The sequence below is a fragment of the Phoxinus phoxinus genome (genome assembly GCF_949152265.1).
Source record: "Phoxinus phoxinus genome assembly, chromosome: 10".
Classification (NCBI taxonomy): Eukaryota; Metazoa; Chordata; class Actinopteri; order Cypriniformes; family Leuciscidae; genus Phoxinus; species Phoxinus phoxinus.
Window position 1 is genome coordinate 14,702,629 of NC_136885.1, and position 17,302 is coordinate 14,719,930.

General features: G+C 36.7%; 1 protein-coding gene across 1 annotated transcript; it reads left to right on the forward strand.

Annotated features, from left to right (window-relative positions):
* Positions 1-1,666: 1,666 nt before the first annotated feature.
* ahr1a (aryl hydrocarbon receptor 1a) lies at positions 1,667-16,033 on the forward strand. The gene is made up of 10 exons (XM_079626351.1): positions 1,667-2,195; positions 3,164-3,351; positions 7,180-7,268; positions 7,396-7,485; positions 8,695-8,818; positions 9,520-9,650; positions 11,127-11,329; positions 11,581-11,690; positions 12,307-12,448; positions 12,793-16,033. The coding sequence occupies exons 1-10, from the start codon at positions 2,140-2,142 to the stop codon at positions 14,183-14,185; spliced, it is 2,526 nt and encodes an 841-aa protein (XP_079482477.1). The 5' UTR covers positions 1,667-2,139; the 3' UTR covers positions 14,186-16,033.
* The last annotated feature ends 1,269 nt before the right edge of the window (positions 16,034-17,302 follow it).

Consider the following 17,302-nt stretch of genomic DNA (forward strand, 5'->3'; position numbering starts at 1 on the left):
CAATACAACTAGCCTATGAGAATAAAGAGAAGTATACAGTATACATTCATTTGGATTAAACGATGTTTTAAGTTGGTTTAAAGACAATGAGCGTTAAATAAACGCAGAACGAACAGTCTGCACAGATGACTCTAAAGATTTACTTTACAAAATACATATCAGTGGCAACACACTGCAACCAGTCACAGAAACTGGCACGATTTACATTTACAATAGCAGTCTAATCCACAGCAGTCATCGGATATGCTCATCATTAGCGCCATATCTGCGGTTATTAGCATATATGCATAAAAGATGAGGCTATCCAGCGTTCGTCTTTTCGTAAAGGTAAGATGGGAGATGTCCCATTATACGAACATGGGCATAATTTACTTCGATCAATACATTTTATATAAGTAGCAAGCATATGAAATGATAATGCATCAGCCAATGTGTTATTAAGTGATACATTTAGCTAATTTAGGTGTCATAGCCCAAAAGTAAAAATTAGAGGCTAATTCATAATGCACATTAATATATTTGTCAGGTAGGATGTAGATATAGAGGCATCAACAAACAATTTGGAATAGTAAAAAAAAAAAAAAAAAAAAAAAATTATATAACAATAACTTGCATATTACAATAACATTTTCAGAACTTTTTATAAGTGTATATATACTTTTATAAGAATATTAGGCCCAGCCTACTTACTCACATTGAAGATTCACTGAATTTAGAGATAATTCCTATTTTTGACAGTCTATGGATAATTCACACAAAATTTTAAATTCTGTCATTACTCACCCTCAAATTGTTCCAAACCTGTATGAATTTCTTTCTTCTGCTGAACAAAAAGGAAGATATTTTGAAGAATATGGGCATTCATATGGATGAGAAAATACTATGGAAGTCAATGGGGTCCCATCAACTGTACTGAAATTCTTAAAAAATATATTCTCTTGTGTTCAGCAGAAGCAATGGTTTGGAACAACTTGAGTTAATAATGACAAAATGTTCATTTTTGGGTGAACTATCCCTTAGATGACAAAGCTTCTTGGAATTCTTTGGAGTATGTGTTCTTCACAATTAAAATGGTGAGGAATGTAAAAACAAGTATGGCTGAGCTGCAGGCCTAATTAATGTATTTTAGTGAACAAGCCACTGTTGTTAAAGCAACATGAAAGGATGCGCAAATATTTGATGCGGTGACATTTGACCATTTGAGTCAGAAACATTCCAGTCCCCAGTGTGTATTGTTACTAATAATAGGCTATAGTTAGACATAATAATAATAATTAAAAAGCTCAGGCTCAGCGTATAGGCCCGCAATTTCAGTTTCTACATCCTCAGATGAACTTTGGCAAATTATATATAATAATTGTAATAGTCAATAACAATAATCAATGATGCTAAACATTTATTTTAAATATGAAATTCTGCTAAGAAGGCACATTGTTACATCCATGTAGTCATAATTTCTATCATATTCTAGTAAATTTGATTAGTATTCAGAGTTTCATCTCAACTTTCTTCATCAGTAGGCTAAAGTCATTCAAAGTGGTCTAAAAAGTGCAATTAACTCATCATGGCTATATGCTAAATTGCTTAAACATTTTATATTTGTTACCATGCTAAAACTGGGGTTTCGGGGTAAGCTACTAGACGAAGTACTGGTTCACTGACCCATGACTGAAAAGGAATTGTAGGAAGTGGTTAGCAGGTGGTTAGTGGATGAGGGAGAAGCCCTGCCTCTGATCAGATTGTCAAAAGTTACAGCAGAACTGTCAAACTAACTCCAAGTTAGCCAGCCCTGGACTATTTTGTTAGTTAGTAGCATCAGCTGAATACAAACATTTGTGGAGAGCAAAAGGCGCGTTTGAGTCAGTAACTTAGTTGAGTTTTAGAAAGTTAGACAAAACTTAGCTAATAACAGACAGCTTGTCATTTTAGCTTAGCATTGACAGGGATGTGTTTATTCTGCTCTCGTGTCAACCATGGGCTTTAACTGTTCACGAACACAGGTGCATGCTTCAGATTTAAAGAGGACTATACCGGGTAATTGTTTGTAAGGTTTGTTTATTTGGGCAGAAAGCTAACAGCAGATTAAGTTTAGCCTGCTAGCACCACCCGACTAACCACGAATCTGTTTCTGTGGGAATTATGAGCTCCTGTAATGTTTATGCAAGTCGCAAACGGAGGAAACCTGCCCAGAAAAGGTAATAAATCATTGTTTTACTAAGCCTGCTTAGTTAAACCTATAACAGCACGGTCAGCCTGTAGCAGACACTTGACTATCGTTGCATAATTCGTTATATAGTTTTTGTTATAGTATTTCTTTGAATATTTATTCAGTTTGACTCAACTTTGAGTGGTGTTATCGATGCACTTTCTCCAAATCTAACCAGACTGTGTTTGCGAAATTTTGGACGTCGCTTATAACGCGTTCCACCGTGTGTTGTGTTTGAGCGTTTTCATGAACATTGCGTCACCTGGTAATTAAGCGATCCAGGACCTGGAGGTGAACCATGGGTGAACTAATAATTTGTGCTTTCCATAATTTATATTTGTCTGCGTTATAATGAGTTCCTAAATCGGAATATTAAAAGAAATTATCCAAAAATTGCGAATGAACGTGTTCTGTTATTTTGACTATTGAAAATAACATCCACCTGATCCAAAAAAAGATTTGTTCTTTGTACTGAACGACAAGTTCAAGTCAGTAAAAAAGGGCACGCTTATACTTAAACAAATATATACATTCTTTAACAAATGGTCAGGTGTAGTAGAGGTGTGATTTATTTTCTATAAAAAAAAAAAAAATTCTTCAGTTCTGTTACCCAAAACGTGGGAAGTGTTTAAATATGGGATAAACCCCTGAATTTGTGAATACATTTAATAAACAACCGGACCTATTCTAGGTTGTGGAATTAAGCATTAATGACAAATATTCTTTTCAACAAATGACCATTGAATAGCCTAGGTGTTTAATGTTATTTTCTATTTATATTTCACCAGGTTTTTGTTTTCTTACCAAAATTTGGGCCATGTATAAAAAACAGTCTAAAAGTTTGTGATTGATTACGTCTAATTGAGCAAACTTTACAAAATATGAAATTATGAATGTCTGGCTATCCTGTCATAATCTGAAAGTTACAGTAAAACTGAATGTTTTCTCTTTTTTTAGTAAAAAGCAGTCTCCTCCTGAATGCGTCAAATCGAATCCATCCAAACGACATCGGGACCGGCTGAATGGAGAGTTAGACAGGTTGGCCAGCCAGCTCCCCTTCCCACAAGAGGTCATATCCAAGATGGACAAACTGACCATACTGAGGCTAAGTGTGAGCTACATGCGGGCCAAAAGTCACTTCAATGGTAATACATGTAAATGGAAGATGCAGTTGTATACTGTGTACTATATAGTTGTACAATTTCTGACTGTATTTAAATTTATTGATGCAATAGTCCCAAGGGGTCCAATGCTGATCCCAGAGGACCAATGTCCTGCAGAGTTTAGCTCCTAATTCTCCAAAAATACCTGCCTGGCTGGAAGATTCAAGTAATCCTGAAGACCTTGATTACCTTGGTTCAGTCGTGTTTAATTGGGATTAGAGCCAAATTCTCCAGGAGAAGGACTGAACACCCCTGCAATAGTCCCATCCAGTTTATGCAAATTTGAAAGATTATTGTTTATTATTTTGATGTATTTTCTATAAAATTCTGTCATAGTTTAGTATCTTGTGGACTGCATCCAATGGCAACACTTTTTCTTTCGTTTAGTTCACTAGCGTTTTTACACTAGCAGTTTAGTTCGAAACAGGGTGTGGTTCGCATGAATAAAAGAGTAAGCAAAAAGTACCCGGGTGCCATACTTCTTCCGGCGAGATTCTGAAGTGTGTATACGATGGACACTTTACTGTCCCATGTGGCCACGGAAGAGAATTTATGAATGACAGTGAAGCGACGTAACTGACGCTGGTAGATCACATGATAATGACTACATGGTGAATGTAGTGCGTCCAGATTACATTCACACTACACACTCATACTATAGGCCTATAGAACATACTTTGTAGCGCTTGTGAAGTAATAACTTAATAAAATTAATTAAAAGCTTTAAACCACAATATATTCACCCGCATTTTGTTTTCGATCATGTAGGCTACTGTGCCCATTTGTGATGACTTAAGATGAACGCAAATTCATTTTAGCAGAAACAATCACGCCCGGACTAGGACTGCGGCAAACAGTGCCAAGTGTAAAAGCGTTTTAGATCACAGATCATTTGAAGTGGTTAGAAAACCAGCCCCGAACTCTAAAGAACTTCAATATTTATATGTTTGTTTCCTCCTATCAGGGCCTGCCATTGCAATCCTCTGAAGGAAAGTAGGGGGAGCTCTTTCAAATAACAGGATGCCATTGGGGTGTGCGAGATCCTGCGGAAAGTAAAATATAAATTTGTAATCCAATGCAGCAGAAGATCTGCAACAATAGCATTTTCCTTTCAAAGAGCAGAAAATGCAGTTGTTCTGACAAGTAAATTCTCTTAATGATCACCCGAACGGCCTGGGTTCACAGGCAGGGTTTAGATTAAGCCAGGATTAGTCCTTAGTTAAATTAGGACATTTAAGTAGCTCTTTTTAAAACATGCCTTAGAAAAAACATTACTGATGTGCATATTGAGACAGAACAATGGAACTGACATATTTTAAGATATGTCAGTGCAAGTTGCTTTCAGTTAAAACAGCTCAAGCATGCATTTTAGTCTCGGACTTAAGCCTTGTCTGTGAAAACGGCCAAAGAAGTTTACCTGGCATTAGGCAAGAGGTTTTTGAGGTGTGTATATGAATTTATAGCTTTTAGTTGCATTATATTAGTCAAATTTCCAGCTATTACTGCAAATCAAAGTCTTAATATAGTTTTATTAACAATACTGTAAAATGTAAAAGTAAATGACAATGTTAAATAAATATATATTAATTTCAAAAGTTTAAGGTCGCTAAGATAATGTTTTAATGTATTTTATTTCTATTTCTTGTTCCTATTGCTTACTGCATTTATATGATAAAAAAGACAATATAAACAGTAATATGGTAAAATATTGTTCCAATTTAAAATAAAAAAATTCTATTTAATGTCATTTTTTTATGAAAACCATGCATGATACATTTTTTCAGGATACTTTAATGAATAGAAATGTAAAAATGTTTTTATTTAAAATAAAAAATAGTTTGTAATAATATATAGTATAATTATTGCATTATATATAGTATTATATCATATAATATCTGTCACTTTTGATCAATAAAGCACCATTGCTCAATAAAAATATTAATTTCATCAAAAGTAATAATAAAAAGCTTACCGACCCCAAACTTTGAAAGTACATTTAAATATTATTTGACTAATAGAACACATTTAGCATTGACAATGTAAAATGTTGGCAGGGAAAGTAGACATATCTGAACTACTGCCCTGATCAAACATATATTTCAAGTGTTAATAATTAACCGGTTTAGAGAGTTTAATATCAGTTCATGTAGCGTATGCATGTGATTCAGATGAGCCTTACACAATTATGCTCTCAAGGATGCAGTTGTACATCTTTTTTGAGATTTATAAAAGCAACAGTCCAAGTTTTATTAAGCAAGAACCTGTCATGTAAAAGTTTTCCAGTTCCCCTAGCTTATATTCTTCCAATTATCCTGACCAGTTCAGAGGTGTGTTCAGGTGGTCAGCATTGAAGGGATTCCATGAGAAACAAGCTGAACAGGTGCGCTGTTAGTTACGTGCAATTACTCTGACTTTCTGGAGGCCATGGCAGGGTAGGGTCTGGGTTTGCGTGAGTAATTGAAACCGACTCGTTGACATTTTGACTTAGGTGAAAAGAGTTACGAAATGTTAGTCATTGGCTCTAGCAGCATACAGTACTTTGACCCGAGTTGCTGTGTAGCATCAAAGACCCTGCCAAGTTTTGATCATTCGAACCAGTGTGTGAGGATCTTTAGGGTCAGAAATTGCACGAGAGACGAGTGCAACACCAGTTGAGATATGATCTCAATGTTTTGCCGGCACACACTTCCAAAATTCAGGGGTTTGTTGACACAGTGACTAGTAATGGCATCTAGTATGTGAAGACTGTGTAGATCATTGTTCTCAATAGAAAAGAGTTTGCTGGCTGAGTCAAGAGTACATTTTTGTGTTTTGTTGCCAGTGTTTTGGTATTGTGGAGTTATGTACAGTATAGCATATTGAAGAATTGATGTTCCCAGCAGATACATTTTTCGAAACAATTAATTCGTTAATTACATGACTGGGTCAGTGTCACAATGTATTTTTATTGATTTATTTAAATGTATTCAAAACTATATTTAAAATGCAATTGATTCCTACAGTGGCTTCAAAACAGATATTCTATGATGAGCGTGGTTTACATTTCAGTTCAAATTCATTTAAATATACATAGCCTACATACGTAATATCTAAATGAATTGAAATGGAAACCATGCTCATCTTAGAATAGCTGTATTGAAGCCACTGTATGAATCAATTTCATTTCGGTACAAATAAAAATAAATAGATAAAAAAAGTTTGAAAAAGTTAATAAAAGTTATTATTTATTTGATCATCTTATGATCAAATTTTATGATTTTATAATATATTAAATTCATATCAAACCAATATGGATAGAGAACCATTTAGAACTTGGCACATGCTTTTTAAACTAGATTTATTTATTTTCTTTAACATGGGCTCTCTTATTTGTTATTGACCCAATGTCTGTTTGTTAAGATACCATTGCCCTTGCATGTCATAAACCACTCTGTGAGCAAACCTTTCACGACGCATGTGTGCCAAGCACAAGTATTTTTCAACCATGACTGTGTGTATTGTTAAACCACTGGGCATTATGATTCGCTTTCACGGTTGTTCAGATGCCAACAGCTCTCTGTGATATAAGTTGCCATTGTTATCCATTTATTCATGTTTCCCTCTCACTATCATTATTAATGCAGGGAATTCTTTCTAATGCAGGAAGTTGTGCTGTTGTTTGATTATGCCTGATCAAGTGCCCTCACCTGGCATTAAATATTGTGAAAGGTTACCCATCATTTTCTCATCATGTCTTTGTTGAAGAATTGGTATTATCTGTTTTATCTATTGTGCAGAGCTTCTTGCTTTAATGCTTGTTTGCTGTTGCAGTGACCCTGAACTCAAAGAACTCCAGCCAACTAGCAAATAACACTAAACCACAAATTCAGGAGCTTCCGGAGGGAGAATGTTTACTACAGGTGAACTCACTGCTGTGAAACATTAGTATTTTAATTCAAGCACATAGATCTAGACAAAAACACAATAAAATTGATTTAGAATTCTATTTATTAGCAGCATAACTTAATCTACCTACGTTTTTTATAGCTTATAAATGGCTTTGTGTTGGTGGTCACCTCCAGTGGTGCAATCTTCTATGCTTCCTCCACCATTAAGGACTACTTGGGGTTCCATCAGGTTCGTATTGGTTTGCATATGTATTGTGGGGGTGGAAGAAACTGCAGCCCAAAGGGTTTATTTGTAGGGGCTAAATTGGACCGAAATGTAGCATAAACATGAACTACACACAAAATGACACAAACTTGAATATAGACGTCAATAAAAGCTTGTAATCAATCTCATGTAACAATATATTTACCTCAGAAAAGCCATTCAATGAGATTTGCTTGATAGTTAGGTAGAAAAATTAACATTGAGCATTTTGCTAAGTATATGCAGTATATATATCTTTTTTTACTTGTAGTTCTTCAATGTATGAATAAATCTGTCATAAAAACAAGTTTAGGAAAGCCACCATTTAAATGTTTTTTATATATAAAATTTTTCTATTTTTTTATATATAAAAATTGGAGTAGAAACTGGAGAAATCTGAGTTATTATAAAAACGGCCTTATGTTCAATTTAAACGTTTGTATACAAATCAGTTGTTAATTTTAACAAGTGTATTTTTTTCCTTGAGATAAATTGACATGTACTCTACTGATATTAATCGGTATCTGTCACAGTTGGGTTGAATATAGAGATGAGTAAAGGATCTAAATATTTTACGTATATATTTTACAAATAACTCAGGAACCAGGAAACAAGAACACATTTGAATTGAATAATTGAATGGCATTTAATTGAATCGCAAGATTGTGAATCGAAATTGAACCGAATTGTGAAATTTGTGTCAATGTTCATCCCTACAAAAGAACAAACAAAAATATTGGCAATTTGTTTGTCAGTCCAGTTTGTTCAAATTTCACCAATCCAAGTTTTTGTTTGATCCACTGCACACATCCCTCATCAATTTAGTGAATCTACTCACTCAAAAACATTTCAAGGGTCATTACATTAAGCATTATGGACCTGATTTTATCCAAATTTAAGCCAGTTATTCAGTTGTTGTGAAACGCTACTGAAAAGAGATCTTCATTTATGTCACCAGTCTTTTTAAATCCCTCACAGCAGCTTTCTAATTTATTGTGTGTGAAATTCCAGCTTCTTCCCACATGTGATTCTAAAAGCACTTCCTCATTTAGATAAAAACAGGTTGCTAAGACATTTACCATTAGTTTTCTTCTTCTTCCGCATTTAGATTCAGATTTCTTCATAAATTTGGTACCAGCTGTAATGGGCAGCTGTGAAACTGCTTGCAGTAAAACCGACGTGTTCTGTTTGCAGTCGGATCTCATCCATCAGTGTGTGTACGATCTCATTCACACTGAAGACCGGGCTGAGTTTCAGAAGCAGCTCCACTGGGCGCTCAACCCCAGCTGCACTTTAGACGCCGGACAGCTAGTGCAAGGTAGAAAATAAGTTAACTAAACATCTCTCCAGATAGACCATGAACAGACCTGAGCATTGTGCCTGGACAACTAAAACATTCTGTCCCCACTCCATCAACACAAAGAGTCAATGAAGATCGATCGCATTTGTCTGCAAACAAAGTTTGGCAAAGTTCCATTGTGACAGACATCCTAGTTTACAATCTTCATGAAATAAATCCACGGATAAACATGATTTTAAAACAACAAAAGCAATACATTTCAATTAACAAGTGATCTGAAACATTGTCGTTTTTCAAATGGCTAACAATTTGTTAAGGTATACAAATGTTTTTTTCTTAGAATAACAAAGAAGTTTGTAATGGACCATGTTTTTAACCAACAGCTCACTTGATCAGACAATCTGAATATTTCCCAAGATGCTTTTCTGTTATGCTCTGAGGATTCAGGTTCATATGTGTAACCGCCTCTTATAGCTGGTGTTCAAAGGCTGTGCCAGTTTGCTCTGGTTTCAGATTGGGCTTTTTATTCTCAAGCAAGCTGGATCAGTTTTCATCAGATTTAATGACAGCTGTGTCAGACAGCGCACGCACGCACGCACGCACGCACGCACGCACACACACACACACACACACACATTTATATCTGTACATTTATCTTGTATTAAATTAGGCTTTTCTCTATAATCACTATATAATGCACTTGCTTTGCTTTTGTCAAGCTTCCCATGATTCACCACTGCCTCAGACGTACTACAGTCCAGAGGAGTTGCCACCAGAGAACTCCACCTTTCTGGAGCGAAATTTTGTTTGCCGGTTAAGATGTCTCTTAGACAACTCATCTGGCTTTCTTGTAAGTTAAAATGATCATAAATAAAAAAACTAAAAAGCTTTTTTGGTCACACTTTATATTAGGTGTATTTAACTATGTATTTACATTTAAAAAAATAATTGGTACAATGCCCTCATTTTTCATGTTGTGCTGCAAAACACGTTTGCTGCTGTTGAGGTGGGATACAGGTAAGGTTAAAGGTTTAGTAGTATGGGTAGGTTTATGCCCCTTTTCACAAGATGTAAAATAAGTCTCTGATGTGATGTTTTAGCTCAAAATACCCAGCAGATCATTTATAATATAATTAAGAATATATGCTGTATTGAAATTGAACAGGTATAGTCTAGTAAGTTTAATTATGGTTACAACTTATTTTTCATCTTGCTTTTATCCACTATTACTGTAGTACAAGCCTGTTGTAGCAGACAAAAATATACTGATGAGTTTAATGAAGTTTATTGTACATCGCACAAAAGATTATTATAACCATATTAGATTACCTCAATTCACCAGTGCTTGCAAGGCAGGAAAAACAAACAAACAAACAACATTTTACTCAAGTTCTGGGTAAAAGTATAGTTTATAAATTATACTTTCCTAAAGGTTTACTTTCCATTAATTTAACCATGTAACCCAGATGTTTGATGCATTCCAATCACAATTTAATAAACATTATTGCTTGCAGATACATTTTTAACACTGAAAATTCTGACAATGTGAAAAAAAATAACATTTATAGTTGGATCCCTATAAATAAAGTTCATAAAAACTGCAAATACATAGCACACACAAGGCTGATATTGGGAGTCTAATGATAGTCCGAGCTCTCCTAGCTGAAGGCTAAAAACTGTCAAACTGTAAAAATGGAGTCAGTCCTTGGTTGAGTTAATTTTTGGTCCAAAACTTTCTCACAGCTTGGAGTTATGACTCAGCCTATTGAGAAGTTTCTCAGTTAACTCTCTGCTGGATCATTTGTAAGCGTATTAACCGAAAGCCACTGTTATTAGACTTTTCAAATAGCATTACTGTAAAGTCAACATGAAATTATAATTCACATTATCTATTTTCTAAATGCATTTTATAGAAGAATTCATCCGTGAATGTGTTTATATATATATATATATATATAGATAGATAGATAGATAGATAGATAGATAGATAGATAGATAGATAGATAGATAGATAGATAGATAGATAGATAGATAGATATAGTCTGGTTAAACCCTGGCCCTGCAAACTCAAGTAAAAAATTTCACACAAAAAAAACTATGTTTATTTTTCAATAATCTGCATATACATTACATTGGATGTAGATCACAATATAGAAGAAAAGATATGTCACTATTTCCATTACATCACATAGCTCAAATAACAATTCTCAAATGCATCATCTCTTCATATTGGTTTCAAAGATAAGTTGGGGAAAATAAGCTGAATGTTGTGGAATGTATTTACATATGGTCGAATGTGCTAAATAGATGGCTTGTACTTTTATAGCCCATGAACTTTCAGGGGCGTTTGAAGTTCCTGCATGGGCAGAATGAGAGGACAGCAGATGGCAAACCCATCCCTCCTCAGCTGGCCCTGTTTGCCCTGGTCAGCCCTCTGCAGCCGCCTTACATACTGGAGATCCGCACCAAGAGCTTCATGTTTAAAACCAAGCATAAACTGGATTTCACGCCAACCGCGTGTGACCCAAAGTAAGACATATAAGCTCCTATCGGGTCAAAAAGCATTTGGATTTTTTCTCTCTTCACTTTAGTTTGTTTCTGTTGACTTGTAGTGGCATCTTTATCTCTTTAGATTTGTGAAAGTTTTAAAAATTACTTACAATACCACTTACATTTTTTGTTGTTGTTGTAAACAATAATTGTCTCTTAATTTAGTGCTCTTATACCATCAGTATCTCTTACTTTCAAAGCCATGTGTTTTTTTTTCTTCTCCTCCACAGAGGAAAGATTGTTCTGGGCTACACAGAGGCAGAACTGTTTTACCGCGGCTCAGGCTATCAGTTCATCCATGCAGCAGACATGATGTATTGCGCCGAGAAGCACATGCGGGGTAAGACTCCTTTTTATCATAAATGGATAAAGAAAACACACTCACCTCACTCACGCTGGGTTTCAACATTGATGTGTCAGAGGGTGGAGATCTAACTGTTGTTGAAATAATTGTATTGCACCTAAAAGAATAGTCCACTCAAAAAAGAACAATAAAAAATCCCATAAGGCTTCCATTCATATTTAAAAAACAAATGAACATATTTTTTTATATTGTCACATAATTTTTGTCCATAGGCAACCAAAATTTCCACACTTCAGAAGTACAAAAAGACACCATAATCCACATGAATCGAGCGGTTTAATCCAAGTCTTCTGCAGAGACACCATCACTTTATATGATGAACAGATTTAATTTAGGCTCTTATTCACATATAAGGATCGATCAGTGCAGATACGTAGATAGAGCACATTAAATATGGCAAACAGAAGCTCAAATGTGTTTGTTTGACGTGCAAGAACCAATGACAAATCTACATATACCATATACATAAATCTGAAATTAATCTTTTAAAAGGGGACTGCTAAAAGCATATACTTTGTTTTATTATTAATGGTAGCAACATAGACATAGTTGCTGATTATTTAAATTAATTCAATCATTTCTCCCCCTGCAGCGATGAAGACAGGTGAAAGCGGGTTGACTGTTTTCAGACTGTTGACTAAACAGAACCTCTGGATTTGGGTACAGTCCAACGCTAGACTTGTCTACAAAAACGGGCAACCAGATTACATCATTGCCTCTCAGAGAGTCATCACGTATGCCTTTATTTGTGTCTTTGTGAAGTTGTCTCTTTTTGATTTTGAAGATCCTGTATATGTTTTTCGATGTTGTTTTATTATGATGCAGTATTAATAGCAAAAGGTAACCGCAGATAATTTAATCGTAGTTGTCATAATTGTAGATAAAACTGTATACCTTAAAGTCCCCCTGTAGTCAATAATTGTATCCCTAAAATAAAATCTCCATGCCTTAAAATAGCTTGAATGTAGCTCTACACCCGTGCTTCATTTAGTATACGGGTTCTTTGAATATGCAAATTAGCCCCGCCTCCACTCACTCACATGTCTTGCTTGAGAATGAGTCACTCTGTCTTCTGTAGGGACGAGGAGGGTGAGGAGAACCTGACAAAGCGTGCTGTGACGCTTCCCTTCAGCTTTACTACAGGAGAGGCTGTTCTCTATGACATGAACCTGCCCAGATCTCTAGGTAACACCACACCTTCTGATCCCACTGCTCAAGACAACAATAACCAACTCAGAACCACTGGAACTGTAGACCCTGACTCCCTGCTGGGCTCCATGCTGAAGCAGGACGAGTCAATATATCTGTGTTCTGCAGATAAGCGCTCAGTGTCGGTACAGGGATTAGGGAATGAGGATCTTGGTGGGATCTTTTCCAGTAACTGGCAAGAAAGTGTTCTTTCAGTCTCCGAAAGCTTTGTGTTCAAACAAGAACCAATCGTTGGCTCTGGAGGAGATGACAACTGTGAGATACTGGACTTCATGCGGAGTTTAGGTGTCAGCCCAGAAGATCTGAAGTCCCTACAACAAGACGAACTGTTCCTCAGGATTGACCTTGATGGTCGAAATGACGTGGCAGACCTCACAGATGGCATCTTGTCCTATGTGCAACAGTCTCTCGGGACGAAGACGGACAGAATAGGTGATGTCCAGGACAACGTGAAGGAGAAGTGTCTCGTCGGGAAGCCTGCTCAGACCTTCACACCTCCACAGCAAGCTCTTGTGTTAATCCCAGAGGATTCATGTGATCCTCTCACATTAGTACCTCAGGAACAACAGATGCATTTTACTACAGCACACCCTGAACCAAAGGCACACCCTGAACCAAAGACACAACCCTTCACACGTACACAACCTCACACGGAACTGAAGGCTGCTGCAGATCTCCAAAACAATCCTCAAGGGCAGCAAGACACATTGAGTGTGCCATACAAAGAGACTGGAATCTCACAATGCAAACTTTCACACATTACAATCCAAAAACACCAGGTTCAGACGACGAGCCAACAGTCACAGTGTTCACACCTTCCACCTCTGGATCAGCAGGTGTGTAAAACACTCAAAGATGCTGAGGTTTGTGGGAACCTCACTGAAGTTCTAGCCAGTGACACACAGCAGGTTCCTCCCCTCCTCCAGCCAGAGCTCCAGCAGCCTGGATGCTTTTACCTGGAGATACCTCATGTGGATCTGAAGCACCCTTACAGAAACCATCTAAGCACTGTGTCCATCAGCTACTCCCAGCAGCTCTCTTCACCTTATATCACTGCTGGTGACGCAGGCTTGAGCGAGTTCACGGCCCAGGACATCGAGGAGCTGCTCAATGGCCTGGATGGTGATGTGGAGAGGAAGAGGTACTCAGGACAGGACGAAGGAGTAGGTTTCCGACCAAGCCTGGATCAACAAGCATACATAGGCCAGGTTAGAACCAAACCACTCATGTGTGGTTTACCTACCTTCATTCTTAAAAATTAAGGTTTTTAATGGGCATCTATGGTTCCATGAGGAAACTTTTACATCCATGGATCCTTTGAATTACACAAAAGGTTCTTTATAATGGACTTTAATTTTTGCATAATACATTGCAGCATCATCATTTTTCTCACAATGTCTGAACCTGTTTGATGAAGGATATGGTCTCTGTAAACCCTTCCTTTCCAAGAGCCTACTCTGCTCTAATTTGGTCAGATGGCCTAGTCTGTTGTGATTGGTCTACTACTTACAGCGTGTGTTCAGAAACGAAACAGCCATTACCATGTCTGAATTCCACTGTATGGTACTTTACTGAATTATACTTCACTGTATGAGTAAAATCACTGTAAATATTGATAACTGATGATTCAGTCACAAATATGGCAGATTTAGTGAGGGACTGATTGTGAGTCTTTTTGAATGGTTCATTATAAAGACTGGCTTAAAAGTATAATTTTGCTCATATTTGGACTACACTATGTTTTTTGATTCACTAAAAAGAACATAAGAGGCATTTGTTCATAAATTAGACTACATTGGTCACGCTGTATGTTATTTTTTGCAGCCCATTCGATTCAAAAATGTAAATTAATTTGCTGTGGGCCTGTAAAATCAGTACTGGAAAAGATTGACTTTGGGATTTTAGAATTAACATTAGCGGCAGAACTAGAACAGACCCCATCCAAACCTGTCTTTTGGAGGATACTTGCAGCTAACAATCATGAAAAATAATAATAATAAAAAAGGTTGTTCCTACATATTAGAGGGCACCATGCTCTGAGCTGTGATGATCATTGGCTGTCTAGAGATGGCAGATGTGGTAATATGAACCCATAATGCCTGAGCCAGAAAAGATCACCAGTAGAATGCTGGATGAGGAGGAAGAAGCAGAAATTGGGGTGAAGGAAAGGCACAACTGTCTTGTGGCTCAGCATGAAGTGTAAGATGAATGGAGAACCAGCCCGTTTGGATCAGCTAGATATAAAAATCTGTGGCTTCCCTGTTAAATGAACAGTGCTGTCACTGTGCTTTGAGAAATGTCTCTTTAAATGTCTCTCATGAGATGTTGCGAATCTATTGGCCTGTCAAACATGTGTCCTACTGTATATCAATATATATATATACTTCAGATGACAAACAAGCCTTGGTTTTTCAAATATGTAATAACGTTTATAAATAGGACAACATATCTATCTAATTTCCCGTTCTTTACATACTCGCTACTTGTTTCCTCTTTAGATTAAAGTCAAAAGACAAATATTGTACAGTATATGATTTATTTGGGTGATTTACTCTACATTGACTTCCTGTCAGGAATATTTTCAATTAAGCTGAGAAACATTTTTGTTGGTATTTTTTAAATAATTAAATTAATTAAATGTTAAAATGGAAGATATTTCCATATTCAAGTTTTGTAATGTTTTGCAGTATTGATGGGTAATCAGGGTACCTTCATTGGTCTCTCTGGACTACCATTTGTATTGTTATCTTTTTTTGTATCATTTATTCTTTGGGGAAAGCTGTTAAAGATAATCAGACATGTGTAGCACTTATGAATAGATTAATTCAGCTCCTTAACTTCACAGGAGACACAAACATTCACCAAACTGTAAATCAAGCAATGCTTATTTTTCTGCAGGAATGTTGTATCAATAAAGCACTATTATTAAACGAGCAAGCGAGATAATATGACAGATGACCAAAGCATTTTCCTAATGCTTCTGAAAAAATTGGGTTGAGATGGATTTGTTTTAATGTTTTTGAAAGATGTCCCTTGTGCTCACCAAGGCTGCATTTATTTTAAAAAAAATACAATAAAGACAGCAATATTGTAAAATAAAATTACATTTTAAAAGAACTGTTTGCTTTTTCAATATATTTTAAAATGTAACATTCCTGTGATGGTAAACTTAGATACCGCCATGGATTAAATTTGTTGGTCCAGCATGTCCCGCAGATGCTCAACTGGATTGAGATCTGGGGAATTTGGAAGTCAAGGAAACACCTCGAACTCTTCATTTTGTTTCTCAAACCATTCCCGAACAATGTGTGCAGTGTGGCAGGGTGCATTATCCTGCTGAAAGAGGCCACTTCCACCATGGGAACACCATTGTCATGAAGGTGTGTACCTGGTCTGCAACAATGTTTAGTTAGGTGACATGTCAAATTTACGCCCACATGAATGGCCGGACCCAGGGTTTCCCCAGCAGAACATTGCCCAGAGCATCACACTCCCTCCACCAGCTCCTACAGTGCATCCTGGGGCCATCACTTCCCCAGGTAAATGGCCACCATGTACACGGCAGTCCACGTGATGCAAAAGAAAACGGGACTCATTGGACCAGGCAACCTTCCTCTGCATTATGTTTAGACAGTGTACAGGGGTCATCATAGGCAGTAGGCACTCTGATTGGTCTGAGGCTATGCAAACCCACACGCAGCAGAGTGCGATTCACTGTAATACAAAATAAAAAATGTGTGACTTGTGCCACAGTAGACCTTCTGTTGGCTCGAACCAAACGGGATAGCCTTCATTCACCTTGTGTAGATGAGCCTTGGGCGGCCAACACCCCTCAAACCCCTCATAGTTCGTCCCTCATCGGACCGCTGTTGGTAAAATACTCTTGACAGTTTGTTTGCCATTACATTTTGGCCTTTGTCAAAGTCACTCAGATCTTTATTCCTGGCCATTTTTTCTGCATCCAACACGTTACAAGAGCTGATTGTTTGCTTACCATCTTATCTCTTAATATCTGACCTTGTTAGGAGATGATCAATGATATTCCCTTTACCTGGGACTGGTCAAAATGTTTTAGCTCAGTGTAATTGGATATGAAAAATGTATTAACTCCAGATATTTGCTTTTCTTGACCACAATCAAATGAAATAACAGCTTGAACTCAGGTCTGGTAAATTAATGGATTCCTTCCACTCATTTAGAGCAACACGGTAACATGTTCTCAAAGAACACTTAAAGGAGAACTCCGGCGCAAAATGAACCCTATTTGGTCTAATTACACATTGTTACCTAGTCAACCGTTATCTGAGATTTGTTTTCATGATTATCGAATGTAAATAGTTTTATCTCTAAAAACAGTTTAGCCTATAACGCTAGTATAT